The following is a 21259-nucleotide window of genomic DNA, read 5'->3' as shown; positions in this document are numbered from 1 at the left end:
TCCCGTCGCTAAATGACAGGATCCACTACTAGGTAATTTCCCAGTAAAAGGCCTGGCTATTCCTCTCCTTTTACAACAACACCTGGCAGCTCAAGGGGATGCTACTCGTTTTCCAAAAGTGTCTGTCAGCAAAACCAAGGTGGAGATGGTTGTGGGGGAGACGCCGGAGCGGCACGGCTCAGCCCCTGCTCGGCCGCCGTGCGGCCTCGCCCGAGCAGGGGAGATGCCTTCCTCCACACCGAGCCTTCGTAATGCGATAACCTAACGAGCCCAATAGCCGCGTAGCCGTTTCTCCTGCTCTTGTTTGCCAAAAGCCTTGAAGGAGGCCAAAAAAACCAGCAGGAGCCTTCCCTCCGAGGCTGTACGACCTTTCAGCTGTGTCTGCGTGGGGAGGAAGGGTCTCCCACCCGCTCCTTCGCTCCGCATCCCTGCGCCGGCACTAAAGCTTTCGCGGCTGTGTCATGCATCACGTCGGGGAAAAACTGCTTTGGCCGCAGCCCAACCTTTTGTTTAACGTTGCTTTCGCTTTGCGGCCCCATCGCTTCCCTGCTCCTCCACGCCTGCCTGTGCTGGCAAGAGAGGTAGGAGGGGGAGGAAGGTCACGGCGCTGCTCGTTTCCTTTGCAGCGTAGCTCTGCACCGCATTTTCCTGCCGTTGCCGCGGACGAGGAGCCTTTCCGCCTGTTTTCCCGGCTGTCCCAAAGAGTCGGTCAATCTGCAAATGCTGTTGGACTCTGACTGAAGCAACCGAACCGTTTGTCCATCTGAGGGCCAGCGTGTGGCACGGCAGCTTGGCTCGCTGCCGTCCTCAGATGTGTGCTTTCTGCTTAGTTTTTATTTTGGTGGAGCAAAGCAGCCTTGCGTTCCTGAAAGCAAAGTGCCAAACGGCTGAGAAAACAGTTGCTGTGGAAACAGAGCGTAGTAAAGTTATTACAGCGAGAATAAAACGCACACTTAGGGCTACAAAGGCTTCATTTCTATTCAGGCTTTATTAGGAAAGTAATAAACTATCGCAGCAGTGCTGCAATGGCTGGAGGTGGAAGCCTGCAGACAAAATGATTGTGCTTCCACCAGCAAGGCTCAAATACACATGCGGTGGGTGGCCAAGACGGGTCGGTCATCTAACCTTGGGAAATGTTCTTTGAGGCGTTTCTCTGCGGTGCCACCCCATGAACGTGGTTGATTTGGAGACGAGAGGGTCCTCCAGAGCTGTGTCATGTACCCCGGGGTCCGGGGTGATGGGGAAGATGGGATCAAGGGGGCTTGGGTGTTAACTTGGATCTGGAGCTTGCTGGAGATCTCAGGTGTTTCTTGGCATCTGCAGGGAGCTCCTTGGCCAGGCGGGCTCTGGCGTCGTGCTGCGTCATTTGTATCCGCAGGGAAAACTTGATAGTGAAACCTGAAAAGCAATATATTTTTGAACACTCATTTTGTTTGTCTTGTGGGCAGCTCCGGCTTGGAAGCCGATTGTGTGAAATATGTTTTGTTTTTAAAGCTCTGGAAACCTTTTGTGACCGTGTGGTTAGGAAAGGCTGGGAAATAAGGTCTGGGAGTAGAGGAGTGCCAATATATAATTACTTAAAACGGCGCTGTACACAACACGAAGGGTGGGAAGTAAAAGCTTGCAGGCGAATAGTGTTTTGTCTGTGCATCGCTGATGACAGTCCTGTGAAATACGGAGCTATGCTTGCCTTTGTAGGCAGGTGGGTCTCTTTGTTTCCCTTAAGGATGTGCGAGGCTGGCGGTTAAAGCCAAGACTCAAACTCACGTCTGCTTATTCATAGCTCCTTGCCATAATCGCTGGAAACAGCGGCAGTCACAGCTCTCTCCTCCGTGCACTGTTTGATAGGTTTTGTGCAGGGGAGCTGAATAACTACAAGTATTTTGCCATAGTCCCCAAGACGCTGCCGTGCAGCCGGCGCTAGGGACCAAAGCGGCTCTGCTTGTTCCCTGCTTTTGCTGCCCTCCCTCCAGTGAGCCGAGATTAAACCAAACCGAGTCGGGTTAAAACTAACCCAACAGGAAGAAGGAAATACTTGGTTTCTCTCTGCTTTGATTCCTGGATCTGGTTCATGGGGACACCTTGTGAACAGGAGGGGTGGGGAGGAGGACGGCCGGACCTTTGTTTTAAGCGCTGACTTCGGTGCGGCTGTGAAACTGTGGCTGTAGGCTGGAATTTAACAACCTTTTACACCTGTCGGAGTTGATCCTACTGCGGCAGCATTGTGCTTGTAGCTGCCTGTGCCGGCATGTTTTTGACCTTGCCGTGAACTGGCTCAGGAAGCTAACTGGCTTTTCTTTTTATTCCCCCCCCTGCTTTTGGTTGGTTGGTTTGGTTTAATTTTTGTGGGAGGGTAAGTCCTTGAAGTGGTTTCCCACGGGGCGAGGCGAGCGCTGGCGATGGGAAGGCGCGGCTGGTAGGGATGGACGGAGGCCGGGGACACAGAGGGGCTCTGGCACGGCCGCCTTGGAGGGACAGGGACAGGCTGCAGGATGGGGAGGCCGGCCTGAAAGCGGGCTCCTCACCGAGCCAGGGCTGGGCTGACAAACTGGGGAGTTAGGTGAGATATATTTCTATTTAAGCCTATGACAGCCAGTGGCCAGGTATAAATAATGGAGTGCGGTGGGATTATTTTGAGTAACAATGCACAGAGCTGGCACAGAGGCATCCAGGGTAATTGATTTGATGAATCTGAAATGCTTGACCAATCTGAGAGCCTTCTATGATGGTGGGACTGGCTGGGTCGATGAAGGGAGAGCAGTGTTTTTTCCTATCTTGACTTCAGTAAGGCATTCGACACTGTCTCCCATAACACCCTCACAGGCGAGCTAAGGAAGTGTGGGCTGGGTGAGAGGACAGTGAGGTGGATTGAGAACTGGCTCAGCAACAGAGCCCAGAGGGTCGTGATCAATGGGGCAGGGTCTGGCTGGAGGCCCGTAACTAGCGGTGCTCCCCAGGGGTCTGGGCTGGGTCCAGCCCTGGTCAACACCTTCACCAATGCCCTGGACGAAGGGACAGAGCGTCCCCGCAGCAAGTTGGCTGGCGGTACCGAGGCGGGAGGAGCGGCCGATGCGCCGGCAGGCCGTGCTGCCATCCAGCGAGGGCTGGGCAGGCTGGAGAGCTGGGCCCAGGGGAGCCTCGTGGAGTTCAACCAGAGCCAGTGCGGGGTCCTGCCCCTGGGGAGGAACAGCCCCCCGCACCAGCACAGGCTGGGGGGGACCTGCTGGAGAGCGGCTCTGCTGAGAGGCCCTGGGGGTGCTGGGGGGCAGCGAGGTGACCCTGAGCCAGCACCGGGCCCTTGGGGCCAAGGGGGCCAGCGGTGCCCTGGGGGGCATGGAAAGGAGTGTGGCCAGCAGGGCGAGGGAGGTTCTCCTCCCCCTCTGCTCTGCCCCAGTGAGGCCACACCTGGGGGGCTGCGGCCAGTTCTGGGCCCCCCAGTTCCAGAAGGGCAGGGAGCTGCTGGAGCAAGGCCAGCGCAGAGCTGCCAAGGGGATCAGGGGCTGGAGCATCTCCCTGGGGAGGAAAGGCTGAGAGACCTGGGCTTGTTCAGCCTGGAGAAGAGAAGGCTGAGGGGGGATCTCATCAGTGCTTATAAATACCTGAAGGGTGGGTGTCAGGGGGATGGGGCCGGGCTCTTTTCAGTGGTGCCCAACACCAGGCCAAGGGGCCACGGGCACAAGCTGGAACACGGGAAGCTCCCCCTGAACATGAGGACAAACCCCTTCCCTGTGCAGGTGCCAGAGCAGGGGCACAGGCTGGCCAGAGAGGCTGTGGGGTCCCTTCCCTGGAGACATTCACCCCCCGCCTGGACGCGGCCCTGTGCCCCTGCTCTGGGGGTGCCTGCTCCAGAGGGCCCTTCCAACCCCTATGAATCCATTAAAGGCACTCGAGATGGAGGTTTTCCAGCAAGTGCTGTCTGTGGCACAGCGCTCCTGTTCATCCTTGGGAGATGCTGGACTCCCCCAAACTTGCTTTTCTTCAGTGCACCCACCTGCATTGCTCCGACAGGGCTCCAGAGCCCCGGCTCTCGAGGGGCGGCCAGTCTTGCTGTTAGTTGCAGGTGGATCAAGTGTAGCGCGGAGGTTGGCAACTTGCTACAAGCCGGGCAGGCATCTGCAGAGCTGCTGAGACCTGGGGGAGCTGGGGGAATCCTGTGCCGAAACCAGCAGCAATTAGTAACAGTGGCACAAAAGCTTTTCAATCTCTAACTGTTGCCTCTCCAAGAGATGGTGGTGAGAGAATGATATAATTGACCTCGTCAGCAAAATCCATCAAATGTCGCGCGGTCGGGATTACCCGGCGCGGTCGTAGAGCAGATGGACGGGTAAAACGTTTTGTTCCGCGCGATTTGAGCGTTAATCGGGCTGTGCTTGGTTTGGGAATCCCTGTGTGCTCGTTCCCTCCTTCCGTCTCACGCTTCGATGCCGGTGGAAGAGGAGTCTTTCTTCCTTCCCATTTAATTTCTGGTTGGTTGTGGCCATGCGAGGGATTTGGGGACAAGGCCAGGAAATCTGCATTTAGCCTTTTTTTTGAGGGAACGTGTTGGGGAACGTGTTTTATTTTTTTTTCCCCATAAAACAATGTTATTCTCCTTCCTGCCTTAGAGCTGTTGCAGAGACGTAGAAATTAGACCCAGCTACAGGAAAACATGCTTACTGGAGCTGTGGCGTGCATCTTGTGGGTACATCTGAGCTCATCCCGCTCCGTAGGGTGAGGCACTGCTGCTTCTCTTCCCCATGGGGATGTCACCGTGGGAGCATTCACACCACGATGCTCTTCCCTGGAGGTACCTGCAGCAGTTCCCGCTGCGGCGCTGGGGAACTCAGCTTTTCTCCAGGCAATTTCCCAAGGAGCCAAGTAGCCGCGGTTCTTGCTGACCTCTGTTGAAGAGCCCTTAACGCTCTCCCGTGTCCCACGTCGGGTACTTGTGCTAAATTTCCATGCTGTTTGCTCGGGGCCGTATTTGCTGCTGGCTCCGTCGTCTGAAGTGTTGGTGTGCTGCTACGGTACTGCAGGGGTTTCAGCATCTCACGTGGTGTCTGAATTGAACAATTAAATGTTCATAAAGGTTGTCAGACTCTTTAAAAAAAATTAAAATAGAGACATACCGATATAGGGGACCGCTCATTGAAAAAAAACAATGCAGTGCTCAGCTTTTGAGCACGTTATTTTGCCTTCTGCCGTATGTTTCAGGCTCTTCGCAAAAGTGAATATTCCGCTGTTCTGCCATAAAGCAAGTCTGAAGCAGGTCAGGACTTGGGGTCAGAGCACTGGGCGAAGACCTTGGTTATTGCCCAGTTCGATGAACAAATGAAATGAAGTTTGAGGGAAGATATTCGTCCCTTAGCCAAAAAACATGAGGCCCTGAACTGAATTTTCAACCCAATCCTGAAACATTAGCTGAGGCTCGGCCGGTGCTTTGCGGTGGGCGTTGGTGGCTCGGCGCTGCCCCTCCCCTGCCGTCCGCCGCTGCCTGGGGAAGGAAAGGATCAACGGAGGCTTCGTGTCCGTGTTTCTGCGAGGAGCTGTTTTGTTTTTCAGTTAAGTGTGGTGTTCTGGGCCAGTCTGGTGCGTGGCTTGAGAATCCCCCATGGCCGTGACCTTGCGTGAATCACAGAAGAGAGAAACTGCAGTTGTTGACTCTGTGTCTCCCTGCGACGCCCAGTTACTTCAGCGCTGGATGATAAATACCTGGGTTGCACCATCTATGAAATTGTTGAGTTATTTGCCAAGCCCGTGTGTTCATTTAACCACACGGCACCTCTCTCGGGTGGTTTTGAGCCATCCCAGTTTCACGGATGGGGAAATTAAAATCTCGTTGCTGAAATAACGTGTCGTAAGCAGCCTGACCGAGCGGCTCTGTGGTGCCGGGCTATCCTCTCGCTACGCGAGTGTAAGGTGGCTGCTGGTTATAGAGGAATTTTCTCTTAAAGGTTAGTTCCCTCGTAGCCTCCAAGGAAATAATTTATAATCCTGACGAAGATGGGATGGTCCTGGCGATCTCCATCAGTAAGCAAGTTTCCCCAGTGTCTTTCTGCCTGGGAGAACAAAGTCAGATGCAACAAAGCAAAGGAAAATCCATGGCAGGGGAGCTGGGGAGCGGCGGCCGTGTCACTGCACGGCCGGCTGGCGTTGCTTTTCGACGGGCTTTTTTGTTTCATTTATGAAGAGGAAAAAAGAGACCTCCAGAAAGTAGGTTAATCATCAGCTCCAAAAAACGCAGAGTTAGGTTTGTCTTGCGCTCAAGTGGCACCAGTTAATTAGCACGAGCGAAGCTGTGATTTACATTTGCGAAACTCTGGGTAGTTGATTTAACTTTCTTTTATATATATGCGGGATTGGGAGGATTCATGTGGGGAGCTGCTTGGCTACAGCAAACCTTTAACGTTTCAGCAAGGTCTTGGTGTGCAATCGCAAGCCTAGTTGTAGTCTCTCATTTTTCCCCCACTCTTTTTTTTTCTGCCTTGGAGAAATGAAACTGGCCGTGTGTAGCATTTGGTTTTGTTTCTGCTTTTATCTGAGAGCAACAGAGGTGACACATTAACTCACTGAAACGCCTCTAAAATCCACCCGAGCCAGCCTGGCCCTCTCTTCCCTCCCACCCCAGAGGAGAACAGGTAACTGGAACATCGTCCACTAAAGGCAGTGGTGGCTTCTTGGCTCGAATATGACTTAACAGGAAGGGTTTTTAAAGGGTTTTTTTCCCCCCCGGATAGTAGAAAGGAATTATGTGACTTAATGAAGAAGACGTGATGGGGGTTAAAACAGGCACACCGTTTCTCTGGCACAGACAGAATTAAGCCTCGAGTTAAAACCCCTTTTTTGGTAGAAATTCAGCTGATTCCCAAGTGTTGTGTCCTGTAAATCAACAGCTTTTATTGGAGAATGGGACGACTCTTGCGAGCACATTAACCTGTCAAATTCAAATAAAGAAGTTCTGTGGTCGGTTAGAACAAGCTGTAATGGTCTGCTCTGCCAGCACCGCTCTTTCAGAAGGGCTGGCTTTATCTTCTCAAACACGCCAGGGCTCTGAAAGCAGCCTACAAAACCCATAAAACTTGCTGTCGCCGATACTGGTACTTGTATTAGTGGGTGCAGGGGAGCGATGCTTTACGGCCCATCTTCAAGCGCGTTCGCCCTGCCATTTTGAGGTGGTCCTGCACCTCTGCAGACGAGGGGTTAAGTAGTCCCCGACGGGCATTTGCTCCATTTAAGGCGGTGGCTCTGGTCCTGCTGTTTCCTTTGGAGATGCGATTTTTAAACTCAGACCTCAGGAAAGCACCGCTTTCCCTCTCAAATGTTAATTATTTGATGCTTTTGGGCATCGGCGGCTCCATCCTTCCTCCCTCAAGGTGCGAGCCATTCCCTGCCAGCACGGTGGGGCTCCCCGATGCTCCCACCGGGGCGTTGCAGCGGTATTTCGTAGCAGCGTGCAGTGTCTTCACACCAGCGCCGCGGCCCCGCTGCGGAGGGTGAGTTCATGTGAAGGAAAGCCTCATGCTAACGTTTTTGCGTCAATAGGGAGCGTTACTGGAGACCCTTGGCCCAGGGCTTGGGAGAGGACCTGTCATATGCCCCGGATTTGAGGCCAGTGGCAGAGCGCCTCTAACAACCATCAAGGGCACCTCTAATATCGCCTAATGTGAGCGACGCCGATGTGTGCGTGTGTGTGTCGTTAACAAATATGGTAACGATGCTGGAGCAGCGTCCTGCGCTGATGCAAACTTCAGTGACCTGATCGGATCGGTGTCGTGAAAAATCCTGGGGTCAGGATGGAGAATGAAATGTAACCTTAAACCTTCTCAGGGCCTGGAGAAGAATGGTAAGAATTTGTCCGAAACGGGTGATGCCGAGGAAATTTGGCATGAAACGGTGTTCTTTGTGAGTCTGTTGGGCAAAGCTGTTAGAGGGAACTGGTAAACTACGTGTGCGCAGGGGTTCCGCCAGCTTCCCCCAACGCTCTTGTTCTGCTTAGCTTAGATTTGGCTTTGACAGTGTCCGACGGGGACAGCAGTTAGTGATGTTCCTGCCGTATTGGGATGGAGAAGCTTCTCCGTGGTTTTTCCAGCTCTTTGTTGCCTGAAAAAAATGTTCTGGCTTTGAAATGTCCTGTTCTTCCTGCTCAGGTGTGCCTGCTTCTTCCCCCTCAAACTTTCTGCATCTCATTGAAACTCATTCGCACATAAGCAGTTTCTTCGACGAAAAGTTTGTAGTTCTGATCTCGGGGGAATGGTGGTGCCGCTCGTTTCACCGGGGGACAGCAGCTTGCTGCCAGAAACGTTCTCCGGTCTTTGCCACTTGGCAGCCGCGTTTGCGACGCAAACACGCGGGTTCTGAAATCGTGATAACAGGTATATTTAAACCAGCCAACCACAGCCACTTAGGAGTCATTTTGGGTTATTTGAAGGGAAGAAATAGTTGTGCTAGTCTACTGTATAAGCATAATTATTAAAAAAAGAGATAGTATTAAAAATACCTTTCATTTTGGATACATTTTTGGAGGCACGGACATAAACCAAGGTGTTTAATTGAATTTCAGAGGTGGTTTTGCTCCTTGTGTTTGTTTCTTACGGGAGGTCGCACTGTTCGGGCTCTGATTTAACCATTTCCATAGTAACCAGCTATGACTGAACCAGGATTAGGACTTCAATAAGGAATAAGCAGCGGGGACACGGAAGCTCTGGCTCTTAAAAATCATGTTTTTACACAACTACCACATGGGTTGCTATGAGCAAATGGATTCTAAACTGTTTTTGGAAAGTATCGGTGGATCTTGGGTGCTGAGTATACCTTAGTGACGTTTTTATGTCCAGAACTTTTTGCTGTAAAATTTTATTGAGGTCTGTTTTTTTGGCTACTTAAAGAATTGAAACTCTCTTGGTTTTAGAACATGCTTTATTGCTAATTGAGACTTTGAGCTACTCGGTGACATTCCATGACTTAGGTTTTTGCATTCTGGCATTAAACGTCTCGAAAGAGCAGCGAGGTGAGAGCGGGGCAGCACAGCAGTGCTTTGCCAGACTTCAAGGACATCTAAGCTTAAATCTTAGCCAAGCGAGAAGCAAAAAGTACTAGTACGTGCCATGCTCGGACCAAGGCACCGTAACTCTGCGCTCACCTCGTCGCTGACCTGACCGCCACGTATGCTTCCGTACAAAGAAACACCAAAGGAAAAACGGCGAACGCAGCCACCGCACAAGAGGAATGCTTGTTACCTGGATCAAGCTGTCCGCTTGTTGCGCAGGCAATCAGGCTGCGTGACCTGGGAGCTTCCCTTTTGTCAGCGAGATGAGGACGGGCTGTTGGATGGGCTGCTCTCGCTGATTCGAAGGCTGGCACTTGGCTTGCACGGGCTCCCCGGGGCTGGCTCTCGGCAGCCAGTAAGTGGGAATAGGAGCAGCTACAGCTTGGCTGGCAGAGATCAAACTTGCTTTGTTCCAGCGCTGACCTCTTTTTAACTCCTCAAAAAGAGACAGTTATTTGTGCCAAAGAAGCACTTGAGTGGTAACGTGACCACCCTCTAAGCTTTAAATGAAAGATAAGGAGATCTTTAGTATTCTGGTCAATCCCCGAGGAGAATAAGTCAGTATTAGCTCCTGGGAAGAGGAGAAGCTGTCAGGTCATTTTGTTGACTTTTAGGGGTTGCCAGGGGATTGCGAGCCTTGGCTGGGCCGCATTTAATACAGGCACGCGGGGCAAACTGAGTAGCCTGAGGGATTTGAAAAAGCAGCTCTGCTAAAGCCGGGGAGGAATGGAAATGCAAGTGGGAAGATTTAGGCAGATATTAAAACACGGCAATTTGGTTATTGTAACTTTGGGTAAAGGCCAACCCCGATGAGAGGGGGAAGCAGTTCTTCAGACAGAAATTCTTAAAAGAAGGTGAAGAGAAGGGAACAAATATAAAGTTCAGTTTATAAAGTGTATTTGGGAAGGAGTTAAGTGACCCACTTGTGTTGTATGGGAATGATGAGCTGCTTTCCAGACCAGCGGTGATGAGAGGATGTTAGACATCTAGCAAAACCACTTAAGATCAGCAGTTGTAGGTAATTTGCACCTAGGAATCACAAATAATCAGCTGAAGAGATTGTTAGCCTGCTGCGTTTTGATTTAAATCTTTTTCTGAATACTGGACAAATTCCAAAGGACTGGAGAAGTGCTAATAAAGCACCACTATTTAAAAATAAAGGCAAGAGGGGTAACTTGGGTGAAGCCAGTTCGACTGCCATTGGTGTGGAGCAGAATGATGAAAAGCCTGATTTGCACTGCTTTTTAACGGAGTGAGAGAAAGGGAGCGTCATTTTTGTCATGCAAATTTGATTTAGTGAAGGGTTAGGATTGCACAACACGCTGGTTAAAAATTACAGCTCTGAAACGGGTAACTGATAGCTTAAAAGCTGTCAGCGAGGAATCATCATCTGGCAGAAGTGTTGCTTTTTGGGGCCCGGGCACCCAGATTTCCATTAGTCATTTGGAAATACATGTACATTTTCTGCTGGCTCGATGGCAGCTGACTCAAAGGCTGAAGGCTGGTGAGGTCCGAGCAGCGATTTTCATCTCTTTATATCAAGTAAGAGCCCTTTTGAGCAAAAAAGGGGTTCTAGGGCATGGGGATATGTGCTCTCTGCACCTGTGTGGAGAAACTACAGGGCGTATCCGTAAAATGGGTTCATCTCTGGGAAACCAGCGGTGTTGAGAAGGATGCTGGTCCTTGGGTTTGTATGTCAGGTGAGGGATGGTGTCCCCTCCGTGTCACCCTGGCTCACGTGGTCCGGTGTGACCATTTTGGTGACATCTTAAAAAGTCAGCAATGGGGTGGGGGTAGGAAGAGAGAGCCCCATTAATCTGGTGGCTTATCAAAAAGGTTTGAGAAGCGTCCTCGATCGTAGCGCACAAGTGTTTGTACCCTTTAAACGTACCAGGTACAAAACGCTCTTTGGAAGTGAGCGATGGCAGGAACCAACTGGAAATAAGCTGTAGCATGAGACGGGCTTTAAGAGAAGCTGCCAAAGAAAGGAGTGGCTCCTCCACCTCCTGCCCCCAGGGCAAGGTTGTGTCCTTCCCCTTTTCTTGGAAAAGATGCTTTACTCAGGTGTGGATTGCTGCGGTGTAGGGATAACTGGCTGAGACTTCCCAGATCAGAGGAGTTTTAAACAGCAGGTGAGGTGATTTAAACATCCCTTTTGGCCTTAAAAATTTGAATGCGATGCAAAGTGAGCTGCTTCCCTTGTTATTACAGTGGAAGGCACCAAAACTCATGATAATGTGCTGAAGCCCAGAGGAAAGTTTCATATTCCTCAACATGTGGTTTTCCCCGGAGCAGACGCTTCTTGCAGGTAGCCAAGACCTGCTCCACACGCAGGGAAGCACATGAACATTTTCCTCACTTTACTTGGAGGAAAAATAAGGCTTGTGTTTTGTAATTTCATATGCAAAGTTCGGCTGGGTGCCAGGAGAGGAGGAGATGACAGAAATGCCTTCGCGACCGCATTCCTCTCTGCTGATTATCAAGGCTTACCTCCTCCTTTGTGATACGACTTGCCTGAAGTCTGGGAAGTGGGAGAACACGCAGTCTGGTGCTTTCCCCAAAACACTGGAAGAGCCTGATGTTTTGCAGTGGAAGCTCAATACAATCCAGTGGTTCTTCAGCAGGCAAATAAAACTTCTGCCTGGCAGGACTGTAGGTTGTGGGTGGTAGCGGGAGACGGGCTCATCTCCCTCGTAATGACCCAGAAGTCGTCGTCTTCGCTGCCCTCCTGCTACGTGTAAAACCTTGGCCGTGCTTACAAAGTGTCTTACCAAGTTGTCGCCGTCCGGCTCTGAATATCGAACTGTTGGATATATTATTCTCTCTGCCCGGTGCTGCCTAGGAGGAAAGCAAACTAACGCAATTCATGCTGACCGAGGAACGTGGTTTACATCGCAGGTTTGCAGGACCCAGGTTCTGAAGCTTGCAGACATTGTCCAGTTCCCCAGATATGCTCAGCCAGGAGCACAAGCTATTAACCGATCCCATGTAAAGCTTGCTGTGGGCCTTGCGGGTGTTGCAGAGAGGCAGCCGACACCCTCCTTTGAACAACCCGATGCAAATCTTTTTGGATTTACACCTTGAACAGGCCGTGGATTGGACTCTTTTCATCTCCAACCTCTTTGTGAAGAGCGGGAGTCCATGGAGCAAAAGCGTTGGTAGCTATGAGCCAAGGGTTGCCAGCTGCGACGTCGGCAAATTAAAATAGGTAGGAAGCTTCAAGCGAGCAAGCTTTTTAATGTTGGAAGTTTAACTTTGGAGTGCCTTCTTCCAGAGACTGAAGGATGGAAGTGACTTTGCAGGCAGTTGGTGAACGGTCTTGTAGACTTGTGCATGCGTGTCTCTAATCGTATGACTTTATGTCTTACAGCTAATAATAAACACCTCGCCACGGGGTGCTTTCAAAAGAGGAATCGCTAAAGCAAGAGTGGAATGGCAGAGGGGGTTATTTTTGGCTCCCTTTGTGGCGTTAAGGTTTGAAATGTGAGAAAATGAAGTTTGAAGCGAAAAGTAGTGAGAGTAGAATTGCTGCTGCGCACCTGCGGGAAGTGACCGCCGGCAAGGAAAGAGAAACACATTAAAAACAGTTGAAGGATGAATCGGTAATGAGGGCAAACGCTGTTTTGGGGAGGAATACTTCACTTCCTGAGTTAAGAAATGCAAGTTGTGACACAGCTGTTGAACAGAGATACTTGAAGAGGATGACAAAGGGGCAGAGCTTAAGACAAAAATTTGGTGCAAAGTGGAGAACCCCAAGGCGTCGCTGCTGTGTCAAAGTCCCGAGGGGTCGGATAAATCCAGTATGGGCAGAGGAGAAAGAGGAGAGAGACGGGGCAGCAGTAAAACATGGAGCTGTAAGATAAGTTGCGTGTTTGAGAGGCCGCCTCCGTATCGATAAATGGTCGCAGTAATGCGATCTGCCTTTCTGCCACCCTTTGCTCCCGAGGAGGCCCAGCATCCTCGCCGCAGGCTCCGTATCTTGCGTGTGGTTTCAGGTTCTGCACCTGCAGGAGTGGCCGGAGAGGGAAGCTCCTCCATGTTCCTGCAGCCGTTGTCTGCACAGCTGCTTGCGCGCAGGAGGAAGGAGATGTTGGTTGCGATCCCCCATCGCTTCTCCGCAGGGGCAGTCGGTCACGTGCCTCTGCGCTAACCAGGCTATCAAGGGAGCGTTATTTCCCCCCTTTCCGTCTGCTTACCAACGGCCCTCTCGATGCCACCCTCTCTCAGCTACGCTCAGGCGAGGTGACGTGACCAAGGCGGCTTCGCATCTCAGCCAGGTTCACTCACGGCTGCCTCCGCGCTGGAGCGGAGGAGCGCGCGCAGCCCTGCTGTGACGTGCTGCGCCTGCACGTGAGGACAGCAGCGTCGTGCAGCACGTCAGCTCTGCCCCAGCTCTTTGCTGACGCCCCAGGGATTTCAGATAGGTATCCCCTGAAGAGTTTGGCTGTTATTTTTTCAGACTAAAGTGTTAGTTTTGAATATAATTTCAGGGTGTGCTCTGAGTTACTGCCTGGAGGGTGCAGGGGGTGCAGGTAAAGCTTGCCGTGACACAGCTTTTCTATCGCTAGCCAAAGCTACGGGCGCTGCCAGGCCATGGGGTGCATCTCTGTTTTTTTGTGGAGGAGGAATAATCTCTAAGGGGATCTACACAGGATTTTTTCCAGGAATATCACCATGACTTCAGAAAATCTTAGGGTGGTAACGGGGAATGAAATAAATCCGTTAGGGGATCTAATGGACCAAGCTGCTGCAAGCACTGAATCAGTCCCTTCCTTACCACGTCCTGCTGCCGATGCGCACAGTCGGTCTCTAAGGCTGCAGGCACTTTAATTGCCTCTTTCTGCCGAAGTAGTTTAAATTCCAGCTTGCTTGTACGGCGGGAAACCCCAGCATTTTGGGCGAGGAAGCATGGAAAGCAAAGGAGGGATCTTCTTCAAAGCCTGCCTGGCTGGGTGCTGCTCGCCATGCACCCTGTTTGCTGCCTGCTCCGGTGTAAAACCCATCGAGAAGCGCTTTGAATCAGCTGCCGTTTGTGTGTCTATTTAGAAACCCCTGATGGCTCCTTCCACACAGCATCTAGAGTAAGCCACTGTCATTTTCTAACCTTGCCCTTTTTCGGTTTGCGTGAATTCAAGCGCTCGAAGGCGGCACAGGAAGCCCTCGTGGTAAGCTGTGGGTAAGGAGTGTGTGCAAGGGGAAGGCAGCGCAGCCTGGCTGGAAATGCAAGCAGAAAACTCGGCAATTGGAAGAGGAGCAGCGATCCTCCTCTGCTGCATCCATCAAATATTACTTTAGAAAAGCCCCCCCCCGCTTCTTTTTTCCCTAGGGTCGGCGATGGGCTGCCCCTTTGCAGAGCTGCGACCGCTCCCGACGCTGCTGGAGGTTTACGGCCTCTTCGCCGCGTGTCGCCTCTGCCCTGTGGCTGGGGGTTTTCGGCGCTCTGCTAATGAAACCGAAATCTTGTTTACAGACCGTTTCGCAAACAGGGAACCAGCTTTAATTTCTCTTGCTGGGGGTGGGTGGGGGGAAGCCTGACTTCAGACATCCATTTCAGACCTTGTTTGTGTTCCGCTTGCGCGCTGATCTGTCTGGCGGAGCCTGATCAGCGGCGGGTGATGGCAGGGAGTATAATTCAGAGGGCATTCGTGTGGGTGATGAGCAGGCTGGAAACGGTTACATGCAGTTACGCCGTCTCCTTGGACTGTGCTGCAATCCTCATTATCCTGTATTCCCTTCTGCTGAAGTACAGGAGGGACCATATCTCGTTCTTTCCAGCTCAGGACATCCCCAGGGAGACGTTCTCGTGGTGCCGAAGGGCAGCGCGCCTGCTCTGTGCCATCCGAGAAGGCGCTACGAGGGGAGGTGTAGCAGAGGAGAAGTCCCTGGCTGAAGGCACTACAGGACTTGTTGCATGGAATTGCGTTCGCTGGTGGTGTGCTCCGTTTTTCTACAAATATCACCAAGACTTTAGAAAATATTTGGGTGGTAACGGGGAATAAATTGGAATTGGGGATGTTGAGCAAGCTCTAGAGGAGTGGTAGGATTTCAATATCAAATTATTTCAGCATATGGGGAAAAGAAAGATTTGCAGGGCTGCGAAGAGCACGGGCTTGTGGTGGGAAGAACAGCCACGGCTTGATGTGAATGTTTTTTGCCAAGTATCTCTTTGGGATTGCAGAACCTGCTTATAACCCTCCCAGATAAAGCTCTAGCAAGAATGAGGGGAATGTCGGCTCTGTGCACATGCGCTAGAAGTATGAAGAGATGAAAAGAATGAGAAAGGGCTTAAGAGTGCAAGAAGGTGCTTCCCACAGCTTTCAATAACGTGGGCTGAAGGGGGTCTAAATATCACCTAGCACTGAGCTCGCACAGGTTACGGCGGGCTGCGTGTGCTCATGTGAGCCCAGCTCACAGTCTTTATTGAGCAAGAAATGTCTGTGCAAATATCACGAGGTTACTTTGGACTTAAAAACAAAATCACAAACAGGGAGTTAAAACTGTACCAAATATCTGTTTTAGGAATGATTATTTTTATTCTCTTTCTAAAAAAGACAGGACCATTTTTCTTGCCCTTTGAGCTGAACCCAAACAACTGCAGTCGCTGATGAGCCTGAACCAGAACTGAGCTATTTCCTGGCTCGCCTTCCTGTTTGCACGTAATCTAATTTTTAACCCAGGTCACAGAATAGAGTTTTAAAGTTCGTGGAGTCAAGATGGACACGATAAGTAAGCTCTGGAGTAGGGAAACCTTTCTGGTCCTTGCAAAGGTTAGGAATACGTTTAGCCGGGAAATAGTTTTGGTATCCTGAAGTTGGCTCTTAGATGTCTGAACCCTCCAGCGCAGCTTTTAACAGAGCAAGTGACTAATCAAGGTAATTTCTGATCTGAAAGTGATGTTGGTCGAGTTGTGGCTATCACCAATTTTTCCTTGCAGTTTTCCAAGGCGAGATGTGCCCCTGTTGCAGGGTTGAAAAAAGGCTGTGAACAAGCTGCCCTAGAGGGCTTCACCTCTTTGAACTGGGTGAAAAGGACCCGTAACCTTTGCGGTGCGACGAAAGGACGTTTCTTGAAAACAATTTCTGGTCTCTGAGCTGTTCCTGTTGAAAGGCAGAGATGAATGTTGGCACAACAGCCCCCGTGAAACGTAGATATTACAGATGCTGCGTATTTATTACCAGGTAACTTGGGTAATACCCCTCCTGGAACCGGCCACGCTCACGGAAATAAAGACTTCATCTGCTGTCTGCGAGAGCTGCCACATTTTCCTTTTCATTTGGAGGATGACAGGGGAGCTCAATCAGAAAAGCAACAGCTTCCAAGGAAGTTGTTCATTCATTGCCTTTGCTATAACAATATGCTCTGTGAAATAAGGGCAGATGTGTTTGTCACGGAGCATACTTTGTTCAGCGGTTGAATGAAATTAGTTAATAAGTGTGAGAACCCAGCAAACCCCTTTCCAGCTCATTATTGTTAACATTTCAATATCTGTGCCTGTCTGGGTAATAAATATAATTGGTAACTTGACTAATAAGCTCTTCGTGCCAGTGTCTGGATGATGCAAAATGAGCCTCTTTACAATACCGAACACCCTGTTAAAGAGAAATTTGATTTATGTTACTACACGGTGTTTCTGGGAGCTGAAATTATACCCTTTGTTGTGCTGATCGCTGTTTGATTTCTGCCACCTTGTTTTGCAACCCGTTAAAATGTCCAAAATCATTACTGAGGAGAAAGAAAAGGGAGCTGCGTGAGGCCTGCTGACATGTGTTCCCTGGGCACGAGCCAGCAGTGCCCGGGTGGCCAAGGAGGCCACCAGCCCCCGGGCTTGTGTCAGCACTGGTGTGGCCAGCAGGAGCCGGGCAGGGATGGGGCCCCTGTGCTCGGCCCTGGGGAGGCCCCACCTCGAATGCTGGGCTCAGGTTTGGGCCCCTCGGGACAAGAAGGGCCTGGAGGGGCTGGAGCGTGTCCAGAGAAGGGCAGCGGGGCTGGGGCAGGGTCTGGAGCACAAGTGTGCTGGGGGGCGGCTGAGGGGGCTGGGGGGGTTTAGCCTGGAGAAGAGGGGGCTGAGGGGAGCCCTTCTCGCTCTCTGCAGCTGCCTGAGAGGGGCTGGAGTGAGGGGGGGGCTGGTCTCTGCTCCCAAGTCACCAGGGACAGGGCGAGAGGGAACGGCCTCAGGCTGCGCCAGGGGAGGTTTAGGTTGGGTGTGAGGGAAATGCCTTCCCTGCCAGAGGGGTCAGGGGTTGGCACAGGCTGCCCAGGGAGGTGGGGGAGTCACCGTCCCTGGGGGGGTTCAAACACCGTGCAGACGTGGCACTTGGGGCCGTGGTTTAGGAGACCTGGGGGTGTTGGGTTGGGGTTGGACTTGATGATCCCAGAGGTCTTTTCCTACCTACACGATTCTGTGACTTTTGCAGGTCATTTGCTCTCTCACAAGCCAGCCAAGCATGGGCTCGCTCACTTCCTAAACTTATTCTCTCTTCTGTCTGCCTGTAGTTCCCTTCAACCAACACAATAATACCCATCCTTTCTCCTGGATCTGGGAGGACGGGATTTAACGTCAGGGCCCTGCCGCAGCGCCACGGTGAAGGCGAACACGGTGGCTGCCGGCAGTCCTCTTGCTCAGTGCCCCCATCTCCTTTTGCTCTACCATTTAACGCGAGGTGGGGATTCAAGCACTGGACGAGGTCTCTGAGCTCTGTTATTGATTGCAACTCAGTGTTTGCTCTCTGGATTGATGCAGTTACCACTGATAAGAGAGATATCTGCGCTCAGTGGCGTGGGTGCCTCTGAGAAGAAAATTTAAATTTAAATTTTCCTTGCCTGTTCTTACACTTGTGTGTCATGCTGTCTGGACAAGCAGAATCCTAAAGGGAGAACAAGGAAAACAGGCTTAATTTAAAGGTGTCATAATTTAAAAGTCATTTCCAAGCGTGCCTTTGACTGCCCCGTGCCCTCCGGGAGGGTTTCTGGGCTGCTCTTTGCTCTCTGGCATTTCCAGAGAGGCCGGGGCCTGACAGATCAACTTCTTTTTCCTTTCAGAATAAGGATGGCGGCGAACGTGAGAACAAGCAGTTCAGAGACGACGAGGACGAGGAGACCGTAAAGCACAAGTAATTATTTATTTACTCCCACTTGTCTCCCTCCATGTATTGTTCAGGCGCTGCTTTTGAGTTTGCTAATTAGGACATTTCCTTGGCTTCTAAAATGCAGTTTATGGGTTTTTGTTGTTTTTAGTGTGAATTTGAGCTCATGGTGTAAATGATCTGAGATGGGGGAAATAAAGAGAAGCAGCCTGGGGCTGACTTGCAGCATTTCTGGGGTGCAGCTGGGTGCCATCAGAGGTGTTGGGAGCATTTAGGCTGCCTTGCTTTAGGCTCCCCTGAATTCAAGAGCCGTTGCTGCATCTCTGTCCCCTGCACGTGCGGCGTTTTAAGTGCGGATTATTTTTTTTTTCCTGTGAACAGAGGCCCGTGGGGGTACACGTGGCTGTTTAACGGCGGCCCACCGCTGTTCTCTCTTGTCGCTGGAAAACGTGAGCACAAAACGAACCGAGGCAGGGGGTCACTCCTGGCAGGACCAGCTGACGGTGCAGTTGTTTTCCTGCCGGTAAAAACACCATCAGGTGTCCTTTGGAGATGACGGGGAGTGAAGTTTGGTTTGAAGATGCGGGATGTGACCTTTTCTCATCGTTTTACCAGCTTAGAAACCTCCTCTGTGGGAGGCGTGCATCAGAGATGCTGCTGCAGATTAGCACATGTGCTCTGCTGAGAAAGTAGAGCACAATCCTCACTGCTTCTCGGGAATAACTCCCAGCAGAAAATGCATCCCTTCTTGAGAACTGCCCACGTGGATTTGGGGCTGGGCGCTGTTCTGGAGAACTTTGTAGGTGCCGTGGTTGGGTTTTGTGTCGGGAGAGGCACGAGGTCTGGGCTGAAGCTGAAACAGGAGCTAGAGATCTTGGAAATGATGAATAATGAATAACCAGCTCTCGCTTTCCAGCCCTGCCACTTGATACGCTGCGCGGCGAGGTGATGCGGCGTGCGGTGGCCTGCTGACGATGAACGTCAGGTCTGGGCTGTCTTTACTGCGCGACGAGCTGGTGTCGCTGGGCTGGAGCCCAACCCCTGCTCCCAACCTGGAATTCTGAATTGGTCCGCTAAATCTCTGAAAAACCCCCTCCTTTTTTACTCCGACTGACTTTCAGGCTGGGGATTGCTTCTTTTTAACTGCTGCTGAGCAGCCTGGAGCGTCTCAGCGGTGATGTGGTTTCGTACCAAGGCTTTGGCGTCACTAGTATCAAGTTGGCAAATCACTTTTTCCACGAGCGCTTTGGTCGTGAGCTCTCATCCTGCGGCAGGTTCAGCAAAAAGCCTTCCCCTGCCTGTGGGTGATGCCCTTGAAACTTCGCCGAGGTTATATGCAGAGAGCAAAAGTGCCGAGTAGGAACTCCTGTTTCTAGCCAGTTCTGTACTGGTGCATAAAACTCCCCGCAGATGTGGGCACAGGGCTTCTCCTGAAACACGTGGGAGCGATGGCTTTGGGGAGGCAGCTTTTGGGGCAAAAAGTTTGCTTTGCAGATAGATTATTCCACACCTCCCCCCGCAGGATTCTGTAGCTGTCTGTCTATCCAGCCACGGCGTGTTTTGTCGGGATCCAAGCGTAACTTTGCAAGGCAAATTAGAGCAAGATCTGCTCTGTGGGAAATGTTTGAAGCATAAATTTGGCTGAGATGATTCTTAGCTTTTGCTTTACTTGTTGAATGTCCTTTTTCTGTCGCCGGAATTGGATGTGTGTTTTTAACTAGATCTAGAGGGCTGGTGCGCCGATAACTTGATTTCGTCTTAGATTTTTATTTCCCAATAGTGTAGCTGAACCTTCCCAGCCCTTTGAAAAAGGGGATTGCTGTGCATTAATGCCCTGCTGGCTGGTGGCACAAAGTAAGATGAAATAATCCCCTGGCGTTTACCCTGGATTTGGGAAACGAGAGGTCCTGGTAACTGAAGTCTGCCTTCCCTGCAAACCGCTCCCTCACCCCAAACAAGTGCCTCAATAGCTGTACTGCTTTCTCATCCTGAAAACCACCGAGAGCATGAGGTGGGGAGGGGAAATCTAGCGGTTCATTAAATAATCCTGCGGCCTGTATGCGGGGTTTAGGTGCACTGACCACCCCAAAAACCGGGCAGCGCCCTGGGCTTTCGCTGCAGGCTGGTTCCTCCTCCGTCCCCGCAGCTGCACCTTCTGCACCAGCCCGTGCCCGAGACCCTTTTTACGCTGTAGGAAGGACAGAACTGCCGGGCGCTGGCTTTGCCGATATTTTCTCACTGCCTATGTGACAACATGTGTTTTGGCAGCTTCCTGTTTTGTTTTTTTTTTTCTTTTTTCTGATCACCTCAAATCTCCCCACCCCCACCCCCCCCAACCCCGCTTTTTTAATTTTTTCTCTTGTTCCTGGTTTTTATCTTTCACGCCGCAAGCTACCACCGGAGGAACAAGTGCTGACAAAGCCCTCTGCGAAAACCCTGATACACACTCGCAGCAATTTCAGCTCGGGCCATCTCTGATCTGAGCTCTCAGGGGAGTTTATATCTGTAATTGCAAAGAGCTCGCCGTATTTATTTTCTTTTTTAAACCAGTTATACTTAGCCCACTGACCAGGAAACACCTCCCGCCACGGCGCAGCTTGCAGTCTGCCTTTGCAAGGAACAGGGTGTGGGTGGACTTTGGCCCTTCCGACTGGTTCCCGCTGGGAAAAGGAGTGGGACTGGGGCTCGGGGACCTGCAGGGCGAGCGCTGCCTGAACCCGCGGCTGGCTGGAGGCTGGCTTTGCCGCTCCGCAGGGAGCGGAGGGGTGTTGAGCTTTGAAGTTAGGCTGCAGTTCTGCAAGCGGAGCTCATCAGGGATGTTAAAAGTGTAAATAAAAATCCAAGGTAGGGCTTGGAGAGGGGGGAGGGGGGGAATATCTTCAAGTCTTCAATTTAGCTGGAAATTAAGCTTCAGTGAGCTGCTGTTAATCAGCTGCTGGTGTTTCGGCACTTAGTCATCCTTTAAAATTACAGCTCCGTGCTGTGCCGCTTGCAGAGATGAATTTCTGGGAGGAGCTGGGGGAGGCAGGGGTTGGGAAATGCGATCTCTCCCCTCGCAGTGGGAAGAATGTCACGGGGCAGGTCAAAACCACTTTTATACTTTTTTTTTTTTATCTCTGCACAAAACCCAGTACAGCAGCGACTCCGCTCA

The 21259-nt window shown here is 51.3% G+C and overlaps 1 protein-coding gene and 2 long non-coding RNA genes across 3 annotated transcripts in view; 2 read left to right on the top strand and 1 right to left on the bottom strand.

Annotated features, from left to right (window-relative positions):
• The window catches only part of CCDC12 (coiled-coil domain containing 12), a 42962-nt gene that overhangs the window by 10131 nt on the left and 11572 nt on the right, over positions 1–21259 (top strand). Inside the window, exon 2 of the mRNA XM_064445207.1 lies at positions 18065–18135. Within this exon, the coding sequence (XP_064301277.1) occupies positions 18065–18135 (71 nt within the window). The remainder of the gene's footprint in view (positions 1–18064; positions 18136–21259) is intronic.
• LOC135312147 (uncharacterized) lies at positions 974–6477 on the bottom strand. The gene is made up of 2 exons (XR_010371825.1): positions 3992–6477; positions 974–1398 (listed from the first exon to the last, which is right to left on the bottom strand). It is a non-coding gene; the product is annotated as an uncharacterized LOC135312147 (long non-coding RNA).
• Positions 14567–16549, top strand: LOC135312144 (uncharacterized). Its single transcript, XR_010371823.1, has 2 exons — positions 14567–15897; positions 15991–16549. It is a non-coding gene; the product is annotated as an uncharacterized LOC135312144 (long non-coding RNA).

Source organism: Phalacrocorax carbo, chromosome 2 (genome assembly GCF_963921805.1).
Source record: "Phalacrocorax carbo chromosome 2, bPhaCar2.1, whole genome shotgun sequence".
NCBI classification, from domain to species: Eukaryota; Metazoa; Chordata; class Aves; order Suliformes; family Phalacrocoracidae; genus Phalacrocorax; species Phalacrocorax carbo.
This window is presented reverse-complemented; position numbering and strand designations above follow the sequence as displayed.